This window comes from Amborella trichopoda, chromosome 4, assembly GCF_054954075.1.
Source record: "Amborella trichopoda isolate Santa Cruz 75 chromosome 4, AtrichopodaSantaCruz75HAP2 v2.0, whole genome shotgun sequence".
Lineage (NCBI taxonomy): Eukaryota > Viridiplantae > Streptophyta > Magnoliopsida > Amborellales > Amborellaceae > Amborella > Amborella trichopoda.
In genome coordinates, this window is record NC_142339.1 from 15,484,216 (window position 1) to 15,506,030 (window position 21,815).

The 21,815-nt window shown below is 37.4% G+C and overlaps 1 protein-coding gene across 10 annotated transcripts; it reads right to left on the minus strand.

The window, feature by feature from the left end:
• Nucleotides 1–1,613: 1,613 nt before the first annotated feature.
• On the minus strand, nucleotides 1,614–21,278 carry LOC18423271 (2-oxoglutarate-dependent dioxygenase 19). 10 transcript variants are annotated; one of them, XM_006827873.4, is made up of 5 exons: nucleotides 20,955–21,278; nucleotides 20,562–20,720; nucleotides 16,426–16,502; nucleotides 3,340–3,667; nucleotides 1,614–2,028 (listed from the first exon to the last, which is right to left on the minus strand). In XM_006827873.4, exons 1-5 carry the CDS (start codon nucleotides 21,246–21,248, stop codon nucleotides 1,783–1,785), a joined length of 1,104 nt encoding a protein of 367 aa, XP_006827936.1. In that variant the 5' UTR covers nucleotides 21,249–21,278; the 3' UTR covers nucleotides 1,614–1,782. The 10 variants fall into 10 exon arrangements, with proteins under 10 accessions (XP_006827936.1, XP_020528182.1, XP_088719872.1 ...); XM_020672523.2 differs by having other exon boundaries at nucleotides 1,614–2,033; XM_088863746.1 differs by having other exon boundaries at nucleotides 16,426–16,505.
• Between the last annotated feature and the right edge of the window lie 537 nt (nucleotides 21,279–21,815).

The window sequence follows — 21,815 nt, forward strand, 5'->3', positions numbered from 1 at the left end:
ATTAGGGTTTTCATTTAACATTGAGTCTTGAAATCTTATTTCTTGGTTTTACCAGTGCTGAGGTAAAACGCCTGTCTTCAAGGTTTCTTCTTTAAGTTTCTATAAATAAATTTTCTACAAATAAATTATATGATTTTCGTCCGTGCGAAATTTCTTGTACATTACCAATTTACCATCCATGGCAGGGCCCCTTCATTGTTCTACAAATTGGGGACTAGTCGTCTCGATGTCATGGGTATTTGGAACTACCTTTTCTTGCTTCCTTAATTTTTTTTTTTGTCTATTTATATCTTGGAATTCTACTAAAAAAAAAGTTTGAGAAAATTTTTGTCAGCCTTTTGGGGTGAAATTGAAGAGTCTCGATAAATTCCGAGTATCACGTTCTGTTAGAAAAAATTTTGAATAAACTACAGAGATTGTCTACTAGAAGCGTATTTAATTTTATTAAAAAGAGGTCACAATTATTTCTTGCCATTATATGTCAAATTCGATGGTCTGGAGTGTGTTATAAAGTTTCAAAAATTACTTTTTTGGAAGTTTGAGTCTAATCAATGACACTCATATAACTATCCAATTTGAAATATGAAAGAGAAGAGTGTTTGTAATATCCTTGTGCCAAAATTAAATAGTATTTTTATATACTTTTCGTAAACTACTTTAACCTATATGGCCAATATCCATTAAAGGAAAAAGCTTATATAGAGCCGAGGCTCTAAACAATCAAATAAGAGCGTACCTCAAAAATTTCACTAGAAGAGGTTTTTTTGATGCCCAAATATCTTGAAATTGTTTAGTTCAATATCAAGATGCGTGGACGTGAGAAAAAAATAGATTTCAAATTTTGGAAATGGTGTATTTTGTAACACATTTTTGAACTGTCAATTTTCAAAATTTTCAAGTTTTCATAAATTTGTCGATCGACACTATTTTTTATTATAAATATAGGTGAAAATATAGTTTAAGGCTATCACAAAGATTTTCAATATTGAAACCACATTTTTCGACACTATTTGAAGGTAGGCTCTAATTTAATTGTTTAGAGCCTAGGCTCTCTGCAAACCGCACCTGTCCATAAATGGTATCTTTATGTATTTTTTCCCACTTAGTATGTAGCCATACTGAATACAGAATAAAAGTAGAATTAAGAGTCTAACAAATATAAAAACAGAAGGCCAAACAAATATAAAAATGGAAAAATGTTGTACGAGTCAGGGACGCCTCAAATTCACCAGATCACCAACGAAAATATGAAATAGGCCGAGTAAAAAAAAATCTCAAGAGGCCAATGTTAAGTTTTAAAATTATTTTAATTTTTATATTCATAATCACCACAATCTACCTTATAGATCCCTGAAAATTTCTTTCCAAAATCCTTCTCCAATATGAATGGTAGAGGGAGGACTCACATGAACAATGAGTCGGCAGACTCATCAAACCCCGCTGTATAAGTATATCATGGCAATACTCTTTGAGTTAATGGTTTAAGGCAGATGTTTCTAACATCTGCTTTTAAGCCTCAATTTTTGAAGATTTAAGATGGTCATAAGATCAAAAAACTAAATTTAATATGCAGTACGATGTTTAACTTGAAAAAAAAATTAAAAAAATCAAGAGGACAAGGAACACTCAAATATCGCATATTTTTGGACCATCACATAATAATGGTCAAATACAACGGTACAGACATGGTTTTCCTTTTTTGTACAACAACATATAATTTTCCCTTATTTATTCAACAACAAATGATGAGTAGTAAAACAGTTTAAAATGACAGTGACTATTTTAAAGCCTCACAAGATTCAAACAGGATTTTCCCCCAAGGCGATGGCTCTGTTGAAACTCGAGGTACTCTCTATAAGGCATCTCACGATATGCAACTGCTTGGCCTCCGTTCTCTGCCAACTGGGTTGCAGGGGAAACACTAGCATCCAGAGACGGTCCATGAGCCAAAGCTATCGAAATCCTAGCTGTTGCGTCGTTCACCACGGCTCGATGCTCCACACTCTTGTAAATCCCATTGCTCAATATCTGCGCTATGATCAATTTTGATTTTGAAATCACACAACAAAAGTTGGTCTTCAATAAAGGGTGTTAAGGGGAAAACTTGTAAGATTTTTGATGTTGTCATGTTGTATAAATCTTGAATGGTTGGCTTTAGTATGGATTAGAACATGATCCTAGCAACATATCTACAAAGTATGACATTTTTGCCTTCCAAAACTTAGAGGAATTGAAGATAAAATGCTATTTTTAGTACATAGAGGGGCTCAAGGTAGAAGTTTACTGTTTGCCATATCAATCAGTTGTTCATGAATCTAATATCATATGCTTTGCTTTTGATGTAGAACAATGCGTATTTAATATTGAATAAATAAGAAAACGTAGTTGAGAATGAGCTGGGGCCTTTGCGGTAGTACCAACGAACGTTACGATGAAGTCTCAGAATCTATTTTCACCAAAGGGTAGGGGTCCAAATCCCCTTTGGCTTACCCTTCTGTTCACCCAAAAAAAAGAAAGTAGAGTAAAATGCCAATAATTGAGGTCATCATGAAGATCAACTCTGATTCTATTAACTAAAATTAGGGACTTCAAATGTATCTTCTGGCTTATGAAAGAGAAAACTATTCTCGAGCTTTATCGCTATATAATATGCCCAACTACGAAAAATGTGATATTGTGTGAATGATTCCTCGGAGCTTTAGTTTTCACCCTATGATTGTGAAAATAGAAAGAAATGGTTAATTTTATCAGGTTTGTTTGATTTCATGAGTGGTTCCAATGTTTCTTGTAATCCTATTCTTTTTACTGCTGAAAATTTTGCAAGCTGTGGTCATTATTGCATCCTTAAATTCAAGAAAAATAGTTTTCTCTTGTGGCTTTTCTGTTGCTTGATTCCCTTTTAGTGGTGCTGTCCTCCCCCAAAACGTTGCAGGAGTCTTTGTGGGAGGTAAGTTATAATAGTCCATTACGATCAGTCTCAAATATTATGATTTAGCTTTTCCTTCAAGTTGAGAGTAATTGCTATTTGTTTGTTCCGTACTTGGTTCACTAGAAACTCAGATATTTTTAATGAAATCATTTGTCCAATGGAGTGGTCTAAGAAGGGTGATGACCTTAAACTTTTCTTTAACTCGTCTCATGCTCGGGTATAGGGGCTGAATTGTGTTAGGTTGGTAGCCAATGTAGAATTTGTCAAAACTTATCATGAATCTTGAACGAACTTTGTAGCCAACATCAAGTAATTGGAAAAAAGCTATAATGATGATGATGATGATTTGTCCAATAGAAGGACACTAAATTCATGATAAGGAGACTGTAAGAAATAAGAAATATACATACCTCTAGATGGTCGCCAACGTTAACAACGAAGGTATTGGGGAGAGGACGGACAAGTACCCAGTTCCCTTTATGTTTCAGTTGTAGGCCACCAACTTCATCCTGCATTAGTACTGTAAGCCCCCCATGATCAGAGTGCGGAGTGAGGCCCATTGCTAGTTCTGGTTGAGGGCAACGAGGATAGTAGTTGCAGATTAAAATTTGGAGCCCCTCCTCTAGCTTGAAAGCTTTCTCTATGTAGCACGATTGAAGTCCCAAACTTTCAGAGATTCCCTTAAATAGTTCCCTAGCTATTTGTTGAACCCTCTTAGAATATTCAGCTGCAATTTCTCTGCAAATGGTAGTCAATTAAAGAATCAATGCAATGAAACATGTGTCCGACACGTTCAGGACGTTCCGGAGCATAGGCTCAGGCCTCATATTAGACTAGGAGGATCGTCCACAAAGGTCTAACATGCACGTCTATGGTTTTGGGACACCCAAGTCTCATCTTTTAAGACACATTTGTCTTAGGTTTAAGATACGGTCTTCAGTCTCAAATATGATCATCTAAAGAAAATGGTTTCTAGTGTGTCCCCGGGTTGAATAAGGAAAGAGTTGGTAGTAATCTGGTCCCGCTGGTACCCAAGACACTGCCAGACCATGGGGTGACCTTTGAAGAAGTGTCAGAATGGTCTCAAATTGCATAAGATGGTAGTTCTTGACACCCTAAGGACACCCACAAAGTTTCGTCGGGAGTTGACGAGTTTTAATATGATTAGGACGAAACTTAGTTTTCAAATCCAATTCTTATCATACTAAAAATTGACCCTATAACTATAGCCCTATTTTCTAGGTTTAGGGTCTCAAAATAGTATCATACCATCGCCATTGGATCCAGAATATTGAAAAACCCTCATGTAGCAAATTTTGGCTCAATCAGACCGTCCAAGACCATTCTGGCCCTAACTTACCATAAAGGGTGGGTTTTACACAATTACGGCGTAACCTCGGTGAACCAATTTTTATTTCTGGAAACTGTGTTTTCTTATTTCGGGATGATTTTCAAATGCTCAGAACTTGCTCGTTTTGAGTCCAATTAAGCTTAAATTCAGACATGAGCTAGATCTCGACGACCCGCTCATTTTGACATATGGCATGTGTCATGACGTGGAATGAAACGAGAGAATTTCTAAAGAGAAGATGGGGAATTCAGATTTTAAAAAGAAGAACATCGAATTCTTTGAGAGGCCATAGCTCAAGATCCTAATGTCGGATCGTCACAAGTATGGTCTGTTGCGATCGTACTTCGAAGATCTACAATTTGATATAATTTTTTTGTACGATTGGAGGCTGGATGACACCGAATTTTGAGGTTCAAGATGGTATACTTTTCGGGTAGCCGGAATCTCATTTTTCGTTGACTTCCCAAAATTGGAGCGTACTCAAACGGAGACCAAAATGGATGAAATTTGTCAAAAAAATGATCGTGATAGTATGATCTTCAATATGTGATCAAAATGAAGGCTTGGAATGTTATGAATCGTACCGGATTGGTGGTCGAAGCATCACAAGTTTATGGAACTTGGTCGGATTTTGGGTTCTTCCTTAAAAATATGTTTCAAGACGATCAAAGGGTATCAAAATGTGCAAAATAGTTTAAGCATCGATTCTATGACGATTGATCGCCCGAATTACCACTGTAAGCATTTGAAAAGGATCTCGAGGACTAGCAATGGCAAGAGGCCCCTCATGGAGAGATGGCTTTGTCATTTGTTGAAAAGTGCTCAGCAGTATTTTGGTCATTTGGTCCAAAAACGAGATTAATATTTTTTGACAATTTTGGTTGTTTTCAACAATCCACCCTTGTTTTGGGGTTACTCTATATAAAGAACTTAAGTCATTTGTGAAGAAAAGTTATGAAGCATAATAAAAGAATTGGGTTTTTGCCCCTTCAACCCTTTGCTTGTCCATAGCTTCTAACCAGTGTTCGCAAAATCAAATCGGAATGGTTAACCGGACATGGGGTTGAGAGAGGTTAGAAACGGAACCGGACTAATCGGGGGCGGTTAACCGAAATAACCAGTCAAGTAGATTTATTTTATTTTTATTTTTTTAAACGAGTCAAAAATTCCCAAAAATATAAAATAAAATTAAAAAAAAAGAAAAATTTAGATTAAGTGTACAATTTCTTATTATATACACTTATCTTACAAAAAAAAAATAAAACAACTTTTTATATAAATTAATATTTGAATACTATGGTCCTGTATATGATCCCAAGCATGTAACATAAATCTTTTTGTTTCCTAGAATGAAGTCTGATAATAAGTTTACAAAACCTTATCACAAATGTATTATCCAAATGTAAATATGCACACTAGATATTCAGGTGTTGTAGAAACATTACATTAGTATATGCTTATTACTAAAGAATATAAGGACACATATATGTGTACGCACTCCAGTGTCAACGTTTACAACACTTCAAGATACTGTTGATCACAATTAGAAACAATGGAAAAGAAATTGATCCACCAACTTTTAACGGTAAATGATAAGATGTCACAAGGTAGAGAGGCCGATACATATAGGTTTTGTCATATTAATCAAAACAACATATTTTTAAAAAAATAAATAATTTTATCAAAAACTATTATTTTATTAAGAAAATAGAAAAATATTTTCTATATTCATCAAAAATAATAGTTTTATTAAAAATAATAATTTTTTTTTGAAAAATCGATTTCTCTAAAACTTCTAAAATTGAGCAACATTTCAAGCAATAAACAACCCTCAATACTTAGATAATCGAACAAATCAATACAGATGCACTGTAAAGGCTTCAACTACCCTTTAAATGCACCAAAAATCATTAAAAAAATATTTGGTATTTTTTATTTAATTTAAAAAATCATGAAAATTTCGTATATATAAAATCGAACAAGAAAAAAATGTAGATAGAAATATTTACTCAATAATAAATAAGCATACCTATTTATGTGACAGATTAAGCCTTGACAATTAAAATACACAAATCAATTTCATAAAAAATGACAAAAAAATTGATTCAAAATCTGTTTTTTCGCATCGAATACAGGTTCTTCGAGCAGCAGCTTTTCGGCAAAATCAACCCCCAATATTTTGTTTTTTGAACAAATTAAAAGAGGTATATCGTAGATGATTCGATTAGAATTAAAAAACCTCAAATTTCAGCAAAAACCATGGACTATTGAAGATGATATTGATGAAATGTCGACAATTTCAAAAGGCATGAAAATCTACCATTTCAATCCACAAAATCTTTTGATTTTTCAAACTTGGATTCGAATTTGCTTGTTTAATAGAGAATAAATAGTTTTTTACAGCTCTAAAGCATGAAAAAGGCCAAAAAAATGGCGAGAAAAAGAATAAAAAAGGCTTGAAAAAAATCAACCTATGAATTCCTGGAACGGCTTCAATTGAAAATAACATGCGCTATTTTAACTGTACTGTTATTTGTTCATAAGACCCTTTAGATTCTCTAACTGGTCGATTAGCATAAAAACCAGTCGGTTTGACCAAAATACGGTCGGTTCGACTCCTAACCGATTGGTTTTGGGCCTGAAATTTTATTGGGTTATACCCTAGGCTAGGAGATCCCTAAACCGCCCCTAACCGGACTCGGAACCCTAGCAGTTCTGAGCTAACTGGAAGGTTTTTCTAACAATGCTTCCAACTTCAAGAGAGAGGAGAGAGAAAACTTTACCACATTGGGTAATTTCCCTTAGACCTCCCACTTCTAATGCCCAACTTCCAAACCCTCAACTTCCAACTCCCAACTTCAAAATCTCCCACTTCCAACTCCCAACTTCCAAACCTTCCACTTCCAATTCCTAACTTCCAAACCTCCTACTTCCAACTCCCAGCTTTCAAACCTTCCACTTCCAACTTCCAACTCCGCAGAACCTCAAACTCCCTACTATCTAGAACCTCAAACTTCTTACTCCCTTGCTTTCCCAACTTCTTACTCCCTACACCATACACCTCACCTAAGATCATCATACACCCTATCTCGTACACTATCTTAACCCACATAGGTCCATTCATCTTAGACCTAGACCCCAACTTTATCCCCAAAGGACAATACATCTCTCTAACGAGCACTCAAAAGGGACCCTCAAAGGTGCGCATAAATCAAAGTGGCTTAGGTCCACTCTCTTTCTTGTCTCTCTCTTTGGGTTATTTTAAGGAGGCTCTTTGGTTTAGTGACTGTCTGATGGGCTAATCCCACGACTTCGCTTCCCGAATCCTTCGGGTACCAAGGTATCGAACCTAGTACCGTTCTCTGTCTCCAGTAATACCTCTTAGGAGAGGTTATGCTAAAAGGCTGCCCAATTCTCGGTCCCCTTCTTTTTCTCTCGTCTTTCTTTTCTCTTCTCCTTCTCTTTCTTATCTATTCTTCTTCTCTTTTTTATCTCTTCTTTCCCTTTCTTTTTCTCTTTTCTCTCTCTCTCTCTCTCTTTCTCTCTCCCATTCAGACCCACAGCAGGCCAGAGCCATCTCCCTCTTTCTCTCTCTCTTTGCTTTCTCTTTCTCTCTCTCCCTTATTACAGACCTACACCAAGGGTGGGCCCATCCCCCTCTCGTTCACTCTCTCTCTCTCGGACCCAAGGCGGGGTCCGAGCTTCCCCCTTCTGTCTCTTTGCCATTGCTCTCTCACTCTCTCTTTCTCTCGCCTAGGTCACAGACTCGCACCATAGGCGGGTCCACCCCTCTCTATCTATTTCTCTCTTTCTCACCCTCTTTCACCCCCTTGCCTAGGTCACGGACCCACACCATAGGCGGGTCTGCCCTTCTCTCTCTATATCTCATTCTCACCCCCGCGTCTAAGTCACGGACTTGCGTTATATGCGGCACGCCGCTCTCTCACCCTCTCTCATCTCCTAGTGACGGACCTACGCCATAGGCGAGTTTGCCTTCCTCTCTACTCTTCTTTGTAAGTGAGCTCTTAATAGACTAGAACTATGGACCACACTCTCCTGATTCTCTCGGGATACCTAGGGCCTCCAAGCCTAGTATTTTTCTTATCTTTGGTAGTACCTTTTGGGAGAGGTGACGCCAGCAGGCTGCCCAATGTTTGGGTCAGTTCCTCCTTTCTCTTTTCTACTTCTTCTTCCCTATCCACTCTCAACCCCTCTAACCCATAGTATAGACCCCCAATCTACCATATAAATACCAATAGGAGGAGATCCCAAAAGGTATACCCTGAAGACCTTTTTTAGTGTGTGGACCCGAGTGATGTGCACTGAAGTGTGGGAGCCCAATTCAAATATGCTGCAAGGACAGACGAAGGACCTTCAAAATGATATAAGAGGGTGAATCGCCTGGACGTGTCCCCTGAACCCAAAAACGAGGTAGGGGCTCCAGGCCTTCTTTGTCAATTAAAATATCTCTTTGTCGGTTCCTATCTACACGTCACGCACATACAAATACACGTACGTGGGCCTTGCTGTTCTTCAAGAGCAGATTCCTCGGACCGGGTCACCATTATTGGGCCAACCCGGGACAACAAGAAATTAGGCCCGACCAACAAAAAATATAAGAAGACAAAAAATAAAAATAAATTAAAGAATAAAAGAAATAAAGTACTCTATAAGCCATTTGCTTCTGGGTGGTAAGATTTGTCACATTAGTATCATCCCTAATGGAACATGAAATAGGGTTTTGTGATGCCGATGTCACCAAGTAACACGTCACTCTCGCGTAACAAATGCTTCATATTTTTAAGTATTATCTCTATGCATATTAGGAATGTATATCTTGTTAAAATCTCTCTCTAGATCACTCTCTATCTCCATCTTTATCTTTATTCTCTACATCATATTAGCAAAGAATACCTTTCTAATCGACTTCTCTCCTAAAACCTCTAAATTTTGAGAATTCTTCATATCCATATATACATTTTATTTTTTTCTCTCTCTCTCTCTCTCTCTCTCTCTCTCTCTCTCTCTCTCTATCTATCTCTATTTATATAGATTTATCTAATTAGAAAGATACCTTGTTATAAACTTTCATTATGTCTAGGACATGTACCCTACCTTATATTTATGTAAAAGTTCCCTTGTTATTTTTGTGTGTCCCCCCGTAACTCTAGCTTAATAATGTAGTGTATAGATATATAAAATGCTATATAGATATATCAAAACTTAGAAAAAAATAAAAATACTAAAAAAAATGCTAAATAAATAGTAAGTAAAGTTAAAGTGAACGATATCTTCAAATTAGCAAAGATAAGTGAGGCAAAATGTAGCGATCTAAACCACATTAAATGCATTAAAAGTGAGGAGCAAAGGGTTTTGGAGAGGTCAACCAAAGTAGAGAATCTATTTTCAAAAATTATTAAATGACGAACACAATAAGAACGTAGTGGTAGAAGGGACTGTTGATACAAGGAACGACGGATGTCATAGATACATTTGTAGGATTAGGATATCAGAAGTGGAAGAAGCTTTGAAAAGGATAACGATATGAAAGGCTTTAGGACCAAATGATATCCTGATAGAGGTTTAGAAGTGCATGGAAGAATTGACATTGACTGGCTGATGAGGTTGTTCAAGAAGGAATTGAGAACAAAGAAAATGCCAGATGAATAGAAAAAATTATTAGTATTTACAAGAACATAGGAAACATACAAAATTGTGCAAACTATCGAGAGATCAAGCTTATCAGCCATACTATGAAGTCTTGGGAGAGAGTCATTGAGCAACTAGTCAAGCATGAAACGAATGTATTTGAAAACCAATTTGATTTATGCCAATAAAATCAACAACTGAGACTCTTTTTCCTAATTAGTCAATTGATTGAAAAGTTTAGGATGAAGGGAAAAAGCCCCAATATGGTCATTATTGATCTAGAAAAAGCTTAGGATAGAATACCTCTAGATTTGATTTGGCGAGCGTTGGAAAAGAAAGGCGTCTCTAGACACTGCATCGACTTGGTGAGAGATATGTACGATGGAACGCTAACTAGGCCGAACAACTAGAGGAAAGATGAACGAGTTTTCTGTAACAATATGTCTACATTAAGGGTCAGCATTGAGCCCATACCTCTTCGTCTTAGTTATGGACGACTTAACTAAGCTTCGACATGATAAGGTATCGTGGTGCATGTTGTGCGCAATGACATAATTTTGATTAATGAGACGCAAAATAACATCAATGCAAAGTTAGAACTTTAGAGATATGCTCTAGAATCCAAAGGTTTTAACATTAGTCGGACTAAGATAGAGTATATGGAGTGCAAGGTTAATAATAATAGTAGTAGAGACGAGTAGTATTCGAAAATTGAGCCACTTGACTGCCAAGGCGAAAAAATGTCTGGACGCTGTCTAGGCGAGGTCATTATGTGGCCTGTCACTAGGTGCATGCCTGGGTGGCGCCCAGTGAAAACTCGCGAGCGGCCGAAAAAAAATCTCAAGTAGAGTTAAAAATGTAACGACCCGAAATTTCCCAAAGTATTGGTAGAGTGTACGGCAAGGCATGGGTAGGCAAAAGCACGCGGATGGAGGCACGTTAGAGCACATGCGCGGGTAGATGAGTCCGCGAAGAGCACGAGCAGAGGTGAGTGCGCATTTGGGCATGGATGATCGAATGCGCAGTTAGGCGCGGGTGAACCAACGCATTGTTGAGCGTGGGCGGATGAGTGTGCGCATAGAGAGCACGAATGGTTAAGTGTGCCGTTAAGTGCAACGAGCACGCAGTTGAGCATGGGTAGATGTGGCACTCTTGAGCACGGATGGACATTGCGTTGTTGAGCGTGGATGGATATGGCATTGTTGAGTGGAAATGGATAAGAGCGCCGGTGAGCGTGGGTGGTTGGACGTGCGTTGAGGGCGAGGGCCGATGAGCGGACTGCTGGGAGCAGGTTGTGTACGGTAGTTTAGGGGGCTCTTTCGCTCTCTCATGATTGTTTTCTCACTCTCTCTTCATGCATGGGTGCCATGTGGCACATGTATGCTGCACCCATCATGATGATGCCTCCCACTAATGTGCCACTTTTCATTTGCATGCTTCCATCTCATGATGATGTCTCCCATGCTTGCCCTTCTCTCTCTTCATGCATGCCAAAGAATGTGCCATGTAGCAATTGCATGTTACCACCATCTTTGATTATTTATACACCCTACCACTTATGAAATGGGGTTTTCTATCTCTTACCCACATTCATCTCCTCCTCCCTTAGTCATTTGAGCACTCCAAGCCTTGTCCCTTGAGCTTGGACCTAATCCTTTGGAGCTTGGCAGTTTTGGTGAAGTTGGAGAAAGACTTTGAGATTTCAATTGCAGTAGGTAAGTGGATATAGTTTCCATGTTATCATGCTTGAGATTGATGCATGTTTACTTAGCTTATCAAAGTATGAAATTCAATAATGAATATGGGTGTAAATATGGGGGTGGATGTATGTTACTGAAATCTTGCTAGAATGTGCCATGCTTTCCAGAGCTGTGGCTCCGGTTTGAAAAACTATTTGAGTATCCTATATATCTCCTTAGATCATGAAATTTTATGGAAACATAGTTTATTGAGTATACTTTATCATGGAAAAGACCACTTGTTAATATCCCTTTTGGTTTAAATGTTATTTACCATTTGCTGAAGCATATCATATTTGTGAAAAGAAATTTTAGGGATTTTATGTATTTTTGTGTGGAGATTTTCATTGATAAAAGCATATCGTAATGAGGTCAAACCGCTTCTAAATCAAAGATCAAGGAATATATTTTGAAAATGGTTTTGGAATCATGATTAAAGTCCTTGTGGTTTGAATGTAATGTCTGTTTTCCTCGGAGTATGTCTTCTTAGATTTTCTACTGTCAAAGCAGGAATTTTGTTCAAGAACATCAAATAGTTTGGCAAACTTTAACCCAAAATTTGGGCTCACGAAAGTTGAGTTTCATGAGCATAGCTTGTCATAAAAGTGGTCTCAGGTCTAAATGATTTTTGAATCTCATGATATACGTTTAAAGGTGAACTGTATTCATATTGAAAAACCATGAAGACAATGTTGTGACATCTATTGCATTGTTAGATAGTATGACTTGAGATATGATATGAATGCATGATATTAAGATATGCTCTGATATGAATGCATGTAGTATGACATGCTCTGCTATGATATGAATACATGTAGTAAGGCATGCTCTGTTATGATATGAATGTTGTAGTAAGCCACGTTCTGTTGTGATATGAACACATGATAATGAGATATGCTCTGTTATAAGGAAGCATGTAGTAAGGCATGCTCTGTTATGATATGTGTATATGATTATGATACATGTATGGTTAGTGATATGCGTGCATGATTTTGTGATATGTTATGTGCTATGTGATAAGTACTTTGTGATTCCTTGGCATGCTTTGAGCGTATTGCATGACCATGATTGATACCAGTGAAGTGCATGCTTTGAGGGTATTGCATGACCTGATTTTGTGAATCCTTGGCATGCTTTGAGTGTATTGCAGGACCATGATTGATACTAGTGAGGTACATGCTTTGAGAGCATTACATGGCCTGACTTCGTGATTCCTTGGCATGCTTTGTGCGTATTGCATGACCGTGATTGATACCAATGAGGTGCATGCCTTGAGCGTATAGCATGGCCTGAATTTGTAAATCATTAGCATGCTTTGAGCGTATTGTATGACCATGATTGATACTAGTGAGGTGCATGCTTTGAGCATTTTGCATTGACTGACTTTGTGAATCCTTGACATGCTTTGAGCATATTGCACGAACATGATTGATACCAGTGAGGTGTATGCTTTGAGCGTATTGCATGACCTGACTTTGTGATTCATTGACATGCTTTGAGCGTATTGCATGACCATGATTGATACCAGTGAGGTACATGATTTGAGCGTATTGCATGGCCTGACTTTGTAATTCCTTAGCATGCTTTGAGCGTATTGCATGACCAGGATTAATACCAGTGATATGGTTGCTTTGAGCTAGGGAGTGAGTTAGCTAGTATTTGTTGATCTTGATTACGAATGCCTAATTGTGTTGATATGTTGATATGCTTATGGTTGAATGATTTGATCAACCTCTGCTTCATATCATATATGATTGATCTGATTTGTTGTTGCTTCATTATGAATCATGTACTCATGGTTCATGTTTCATAAGACTTGCATAAAACTTGAGTATTGTTATGTGATAAAATGCGTAGGCAGGAAAGTATGACACCTTGATCTACTTACTGGGCTTTATAGCTCACTCTTTTAACTTTCCTCTATGTAGAGTGATGGCCGTCAGGTTTTAGAGGGGCGTTCTGATGTTCGCAGTTGGAGCTCGTACTTCTTGTGGAAGCTTCTTTATAGCTTGTATGTCTTAAATGGCAATTTGGCCCTACGGTTCAGCTTGTGTGAATTTATGTAATGTTGTTGGGCGTTTGTGGCTTGGAATCTTTTGTAATATTTTGGAGTTATTATGTATAGTTAGGACTTGTTTGTCCAGCTTTTTGTGGTTATGTGCTTGTGTTTAGTTTTTATTTCATGGTTAGCTTTGATCCACATCTTTTCAAAGCATTGACCGCACTACACCTGAGTGGCTATCGCTATCTTTGGTTGCGATTCTGCACCTTGTTGCCCTTTGGTAAGTACAGTATGGGGTAGGGAGCAAGGTCGTGACAAGTTATGGTATTAGAGCAGCCAGGACATGATTCTTGAGCTAGAGAGTCTTAGATTGGTCTTTAGGGTGGTTTGAATAGGCTAGTAACTAGCGTCTGGGTGTTCCTGTTTGAGGTCAACATGCCGAGGGCTCATGCCAACAATTCAAGCATGAGTAATGGGAACACCGAGGCTTTTGGAGAATTCTTTAGGGTCGGGGCCATGACTCAAGTCATGAAGGATTGTATGCTGGCCCTGGCTGCCCTTAGCCTAAGGCATAATGATAGTTGCCTCATAGAGAAGTTTAAGAGGTTCGGGTCACCAACCTTCGCGAGGCATGACGTAATAGAGATGTCGAGAGGTGGCTGATGCATCCTAAGAAGACCTTTGGCATCATATAGTGCTCAGATGAGCAGAAGTTGAGGATGGGTACCTTCATGCTAGAAGGGGACGCCGAATATTGGTGGCGTTCGGTCCAGCAGGCCTGGGAAGAAGTAGATACGGTACCTACTTGGGAGGAATTCCTAAGGGTCTTTAATGAAAAGTATTTCTCTGACTCGGTAAAGGAAAGAAAGGAGGTCGAGTTCATAAAATTGCAGCAAGGAAGGCTGACCGTTGATCAATATGAGGCTAAGTTCTTAGAGTTATCTTGATATGTGCCGCACATTATCAACACGGACGCTCATAAGGCACGCAAGTTTGAGAGGGTCTTGTGACCTGATATCCAAGAAAAAATTATGCCGACCAATCTTAAGGCTTTCTCCCAATTGGTGGACTTAGCCAGGAAGATAGAAAGGGCTTGCGATGATTACCGGCTAAGGAAGGAGAAGCGAAAGGTTGGGCCTTCGCCTCTAAGAGGTTTTCATGAAAAAGGAAATTAGGGGAATGATAAGACTCAAAAGACCTTCCAGGACGATGTCAACCAAAACCAACCAGTGCATTGTGCCTCCTGTGGGAAGCATGGTCATGTGGCTTCCGAGTGCTGACTGAAGACGAAGGCATGCTTCAAGTGTGGCAAGACAGGCCACCTGATTAGAGACTGACCCATGATGACGATTGAGTCTAAGCCAAAGACTCAGGATCGGGTGTTTGCACTCACAAAGCAGAAGGCGAAGGCTTCTACCTCAGTGATCCAAGGTAAGCTCATGTTTGAGGTAGAGAAGCTAGAATTTTGATTGATCCTGATTTCTTCTCACTCTTTCATAGCACCTCATTTTGTATGTTACTTAAGCATTGAATCTGCACTTGTTGATCATACCTTAGTGTGTGCATACCTATTAAGGGACTCTCTAGTGACTGACTCAGAGTTTAGACGCTGTGGGATACGGTTGGGAGGTAGAGTCTTGCCTATAGATTTGATTCTCTTGGATGTTTAGGAATTTGATGCAATCTTGGGCATGAATTGGTTGTATGTTCATCATGCCACAGTAGATTGCTTTGAGAAGAGTCCCTCTTTCATACCCCCATTTATTTGAATAACAGATGTATGATTTATAGGATTAGATCCTTTTAAAGGGGGGGATGATGTAATGATCCGGAATTTCTCGAAGTATTGGTAGAATGTAGGGCAAGGTGTGGGCAGGCAAAAGCTTGTGGGTGGAGGCGCGTTAGAGCGCACGGCGGGTAAATGAGTCCACAAAGAGCGCGAGCAGAGGTGAGCACGCATTTGTGCATGGATGATCGAATGCGCGGTTAGGCGCTGGTGAACCGACGCGTTGTTGAGCACGAGCGGATGAGTGCACATGTAGAGAGCAAGAATGGTTAAGTGCGTCGTTGAGTGCAGTGAGCGCGCGGTTGAGTGCGTGCAGATGTAGTGCTGTTGAGCGCGGATGGACATTGCGCTGTTGAGCGCGGATGGATATGGTGATGTTGAGCGCAAATGGATGAGCGCGCTGGTGAGTTTGAAAAACCAAATAATCCAATTTTAAAATCGTTAAGAACTAAATAACATCGATCAAAATGAAGAGTTGAGGTCTAAAATGCTAATTTAAATGAAACTAATAATTATTTGAATAAAATTGAGCATCTTCTAGCATGGGGTGAGCTTGGTGCCTGGTCATGATCAAACTTTCAGTTGTCTAGTAAAATAAATGGACAATTTCTTGGTTTCTATGCTCTAAATTTTTGGATCTTTCAAGGGGGCGTAACTCTATGATTTTTTGTGTATACCAAATCATGAAATGAGAATAAATGAAGGAAAAGCGTAAAGAAATTCACTCGGGATTGTATACAATGAGACCATTCACTTTTATTACAAGGAGGTCATACCATTAGATATGAAATCTAATAGATTGAAGTATGTTGTAACATTCAAGAAATTTTATTTTGTACTCTATCCCCAATCAATTAGTCATCTTCAACTATCCGATTTACATCCAATGATCAATAATGATTGTGACATCCTTGTATCGAAAATTAATGGTACCATTATATAGGGTAGAATAAAATATTGTGATGTTACCTGAAAGCAGCTGGTATTTCGGGAGAATGGAAGGATGGGTGCACAATAACCTTGAGAAAGTCTCTCCAACAAAATACCTGCTACGAACCAAATTTAATTTTCTTTATTTTTATATGTTTGAGATGGTAGATATTAATTCAAACGAGCCCCCGGACACATGCACAACCAAACAATGCTGAAAACCAAGTGAAAGATAACATGGAATTCTCAAATTTAAAAATAGCTCTAATTATTAGAGAACCCTTCCTCACCGAATTACCCAAAAGCAAATTTTTAAATTTTTCAGTACAATAATATAGGAAAAATCTAAATGCCAATTTCTTTTAAATTCAAAAAGTTAAAAAAATTAGAAGATTTAAAATTTGTAATTAATGCTACCCTTTCTTTGGAAAGTATTCATGAAATGGTCAAGCTATATAAAAAGATTGATTTGTTGGTTGGTTAATTCAACTAAATTACCGGCTAATCTTTAACAATCATTTGTCTTAGTTGAATCCTTGTCTATTTTCTTATAGAATGCCGCAATTACCTCAGAGGGGTTGGAACATGTAATAGGGACATCTTAGTAATCTTGTCACTCAAGTTATTTTAAAAAAATATATATAAATAACTTTGCTGGTTCAGAATTCCAAACTCTAAATATATTCTTTTCATTTAAGCCACATTTGGGGTTGGAACTACAATCAAGCATCAATGTTGATGTCTTTTGGCTCCGGTGACTCTAGTGTGACCCAAATACCAAAACTCCCCTACAATTTTTGAGGTTCTGAATTCTGAACAATATTTCTAACATGAAACAAACAATTTTCAGGTTTGGAACAAGGAACAAACATCGGCATTTAAGTATGGAAAATGTTTATATAAGTGCGAGGTTCTAAAGAATCAAATTAATGCAATGCTCAAAAATTCATTAAAAAAGGTTATTTCTATGTTGACAAGCAGCCCTCAATTCGATCATCTCAACCTCAAGATGTATGGACATTAGGAAAAAAAGTTCTCAAGTATTGAACATAGAGTATATTGTAATATATTATCTAGATCGTCAATTTTCAAAACATTCAAGTATTCATATATCTGCTCGATCTACATTATTTTTTAACTTTAAATTTTATTATTAGAAATAAAAATAAATGTACAAGACAAATAAAATATTTTTAATATTAAAACAACATATTTCGACACTATTTAAAGGTGCACCCACCCTATTTTGATTGATTAGAGCCTTGGCCTTTTACAAATCACACCCTCTAAGTATTTGGCTCAAGTGAGGTAAATGAGTCAAACTTCCACAGTGGCCTCATGTTGAGAATTCAAATTCAAATCTTTTGCAACTATCGAATCAATCTCCAATCCCTACAATCAACATATTCCATTATTTTCAATCCCTACAAATCAAAGGCTTACAATTGACTCCAAATCCCTACAATCCAGGGATTCCATTCTTGACTTTCAATCCCTACAATCAAATAATTACATTCTACAATTACGTGATTACAATTTTTGTAACTCTTAAGCATTAAATCTCTTGGGACTCTTTCTAATCTTCATATCTCTTGGGTGTTTTTCGATTCTTCACATCTTAGGAGTTTTTCTAATTTTCACAAAGTATCATAGCGGGCATTGTCTGAGTATCCTCTGCCTCCCCTGTCATGGCCCTACAAGAATGATGTCTCTCCTTTTAGAGTAAGCCACTCACTCCCTTCGCTCTCCTTAAGTATGTTTTTCTCAATCACCCACCCTTCATGTTAAACTACCCGATGGTAGGAAGACATTTGTTTTACACATTGGTGCCATCGTTATTTTTGATCATATCTCCTTACTAAATGTTTTATGCGTTCATTTATTCAAATTCAATCTATTATCTCTTAAGCAACATGTTTATGATCTCAACTATTCATTAACATTTTTTGCAACCCATTATATTTTGGAGGACCAGTTAATGAGGAAGATTATTGGAGCAAGTAGAGAACAAGGTGGATTTTATCTGTTCCAATCTTTTAACAATGTGATTGCTTCCTCTGCCCAACACCCACAGTCCACGGACATATGGTACCGGTGTCTTGGCCACCCGTCCAATGCTCGGTTACAAACTCTTATCAAGAAACATTTTGATATTTTTTATTCAGTTGATTGTCATTGTTAGGCATACCCTAAAGCAAAACAAAATTGACTATCTTTTCCATTTAGTTCACCTTTTCCACTTACTCATTGTGATATATGGGGAGGTTATGATGGCCATGCCTTTCTGGCTTCTGTAACGTTTCTCTGGGGTGTAAGGCCGAGAAATCCAAAAATACACATTTTGTTTGTAATAGTTTCATTTCATGTTTTCTATTGTTTTGAAAAAGGTTGGAACTATTTTAACTATAAATACTTATTTTTACATTTTTTTATATTTTTGGATTATTTCTAAAATATTCCTGAGAACATATTGATTTTTGAAAGTCTATTTTTTCACTACTTTTTTAACCTCACTTGGCTTTATTTTTTTAAATTATACTTTAAATATGCTTTTGATTTCTTTGGGATTTTTTTAGATTTGTTTAGTTTTTTAATCCTTTTTATCCCGGTCGGGACCTGCCTTGTTTAGGGTCGATTCCCTAGATCGGTTCCTGGTTCTTGAACCCGGCCATGAGATCTGTTCGTGCAATCGAGCACTAGTTAATAGTTTCTTATATTCTTCTTTCAAAAATTCAGAAATATTTATTATTAGAAGTAGGAACAATATTCGAACCGACCAACTTCAATGGGAAAACAAATAAAAATAAAAAACAAAAAAATTCTACTCCGCAGTTCGGACTCTCTTTGTCTAAAAAATGAATGAGGTCCTCAAGATTAAATAAATATTGTTCAACTTTGTTGGGGGATATATCTAGACGATCAAGTTCTCAAAACCTCTTTTTTGTATTTCTTTAATCTACTGATATATATAGATGTTAAAATTACTCATAGAAACTCTTTCCATGTATCTATTTTGATTAAGAGAGATTAATTTTTTGGAAAATTATAAATACCCCCTTGAAATTAATAAAGGGCTAAAATGATGATGATAGATACGCTTGACTTAGACATACCACTCACAGTCCTAACCCCAAAACTTGGGGTATTTCAAATCACCCTTGGAAGTTAATAAGTAGGCTTTATTGGACCAAAATAACTGTCTTTAAGCTATATTTTCCGCTTCCGCTTTCTAAGCTGGCTCAGCACATAATGTGCTAGACTGGCACAACTTGATATATAACCGGGCTCAGCACATAATGTGCTAGAGTGGCACAACTTGATATATAACCGGGCCGGTCCGCTTTTTGTTCTAGGCTAGCACTGTGTATTCTGCTCGCCTAGCATATCTGGTCCGGCACATTTTGCGTTGGGATGATTACATTTTTGTGCCCGACTGACAAAAAGTTTATATAAGTGTGAGGCTCTAAACAATCAAATTAGAACGCACCTCAATCCGTTCGAAGAGGTTGTTTTGATGCATAAATATCCTCAAATTCATCACCTCGACCTCAAGATGTATGGACATGAGAAAAAAAATAGATTTCAAGTTTTAGAAATAGTGTATCTTATCATGTATTTTTAGACCGTCAATTTTCAAGATTTTCAAGGTTTCAAAGATCTGCTCGATCTATAATATTTTTGATGTTTTAATTTTTATAATTAAATATTAAAATATATTTTTAAGGCCATCACCAAGATTTCCAATATTGAAACCAAATTTTTTGATACTATTTAAAGATGCGTTTTATTTTGATTGTTTAGAACCTCGACTCTATACAAACCGTACCTTTTAGTATCATGAGTTTAAAGTTTAAACGGGTGGTATTCTAACCCAAATAAAAATCAATTTTTTAATTGGAAATAGTTTGTTTTAGAGCGTCCGCTCCATACAAACCACACCCTTTAGTACAATGAGTTCAAAGTTTATACCGGTGGTATTTTATTAAAAAAAAAAACAGTTTTTCACTTGGGGCAAGTTGGGGTGAAAACTTGGGGTTAGATGGGGTCTCTGTGGTATAAGCGTTAGGAAGAAAGATGCCTAGAAAGTACAAAGTAGAGAGTTTTCGAAATTTTTTCTTACTTTTATAATTTATTTTCATTCAGTAAAGTTAATGATCTACCCTTGAAAATTTTACCTCTTCGACCAGTATGTTGAAACTTGTGCCGTAACGAATTGGATCCAAAACTTGTTTCCCTGTGTACTTCTTCCGCTCTTCCGCAGGAAGATCAAAAAAGTCTTTAGCCAAGTCCAGCATCCCCTTCATCAAACTTTCCGGCACCCCATGGTTCACTAGCTGCAATTTTTAATTCAACAAATAAAACACCCATGAATTGAACCATTTAAAATCTATTCCAAGATAGGTATTTTGAGATTACATAAATAGTTCAAAAAAACTCCTAAATCCTTCATCTCTTGTGAGTATTTTTTATTAACTTTTCACAATTTTTTTATATAGAAAGTAAATTACAGCACTCTCTAACTCTCTCTCACACACATGCACTGTCTCCCCCCTCTCTCTCAAACTCACCCTGAAGAAACCCCATTCAGCGCCAGCCTCACCAAGGTCACGAATAGCCTTCGATCTCACCACGGCTTCTTTGGCCTGCAGGAATGAGAAATCGATGGTTGGAAGTTGCTCTTCGATTGATGAAGAAGAAAGGTTAGAAGCGGTTGGGTCGGGTGGAAATGCATGAGTTGGGGGTATCGATGTAAGCAGGCCGGACTCTGCGAGTTCTTTAATTCCTTTTGCCCCATCAAATCTACTACCTGAAGTTCGCAAAGCAGGTACAGGAGCTCCTTCAATGGCCTTCCCAGAAACCATCTCTCTCTTTCTGTCTCTCTCAGTATGTGTGAGTGTGCGCAGATGGCCTGAGGAGTAATATTTATGATGTAAGGCCTAAATCTTGGACCTCAGGTTTTTAATTGATGTCAAGGTAATCACTCTCCAGCTAAATTTATCCATCATAAGCGCATTTCAAAAGTTATCCATAAAGTAGGCAGAATTTTAAAATTTATTTATAATTTTGTATTAGAGAAGTTTTGGCTATCATCTTTTAATCAAAGAGTAAATTACGTATAGGACCGAAATAATGACCTAAAACACGAAATGATTCAATTATAAGAGGAAATTACAAGGAAGGTCCGTCAAACTGAATTTTTTTTATTGTTTTTCAAAATTGCCCCTACGAACAGGTATTCTAACCTTATACCGTATTTTAGTCTTTTTTTTTTTTTTTTCTTTTTTTTTTAATTTTTCATTGGTAGGGCAGTGCCCCAAGCTTTAGGCACAGTGCCTAGGCTGTTCGAAGTTAGAATCCTTGGACCCCCTTGCGAACACAGTAAAACCCAATAGAGATGTTTGAGATCCCCATCCTCAAACCATTGTTTT

Coding starts and splice junctions, on each gene's coding strand:
- LOC18423271 (XM_088863746.1), bottom strand. CDS start 21,248: ATGGTTTCTGGGAAGGCCATTGAAGGAGCTCCTGTACCTGCTTTGCGA. Junction 20,721..20,954: donor CTGAATGGGGTTTCTTCAGG/GTGAGTTTGAGA, acceptor TAAAAATTGCAG/CTAGTGAACCATGGGGTGCC. Junction 2,029..3,339: donor ACGTTGGCGACCATCTAGAG/GTATGTATATTT, acceptor ATCATAGCGCAG/ATATTGAGCAATGGGATTTA.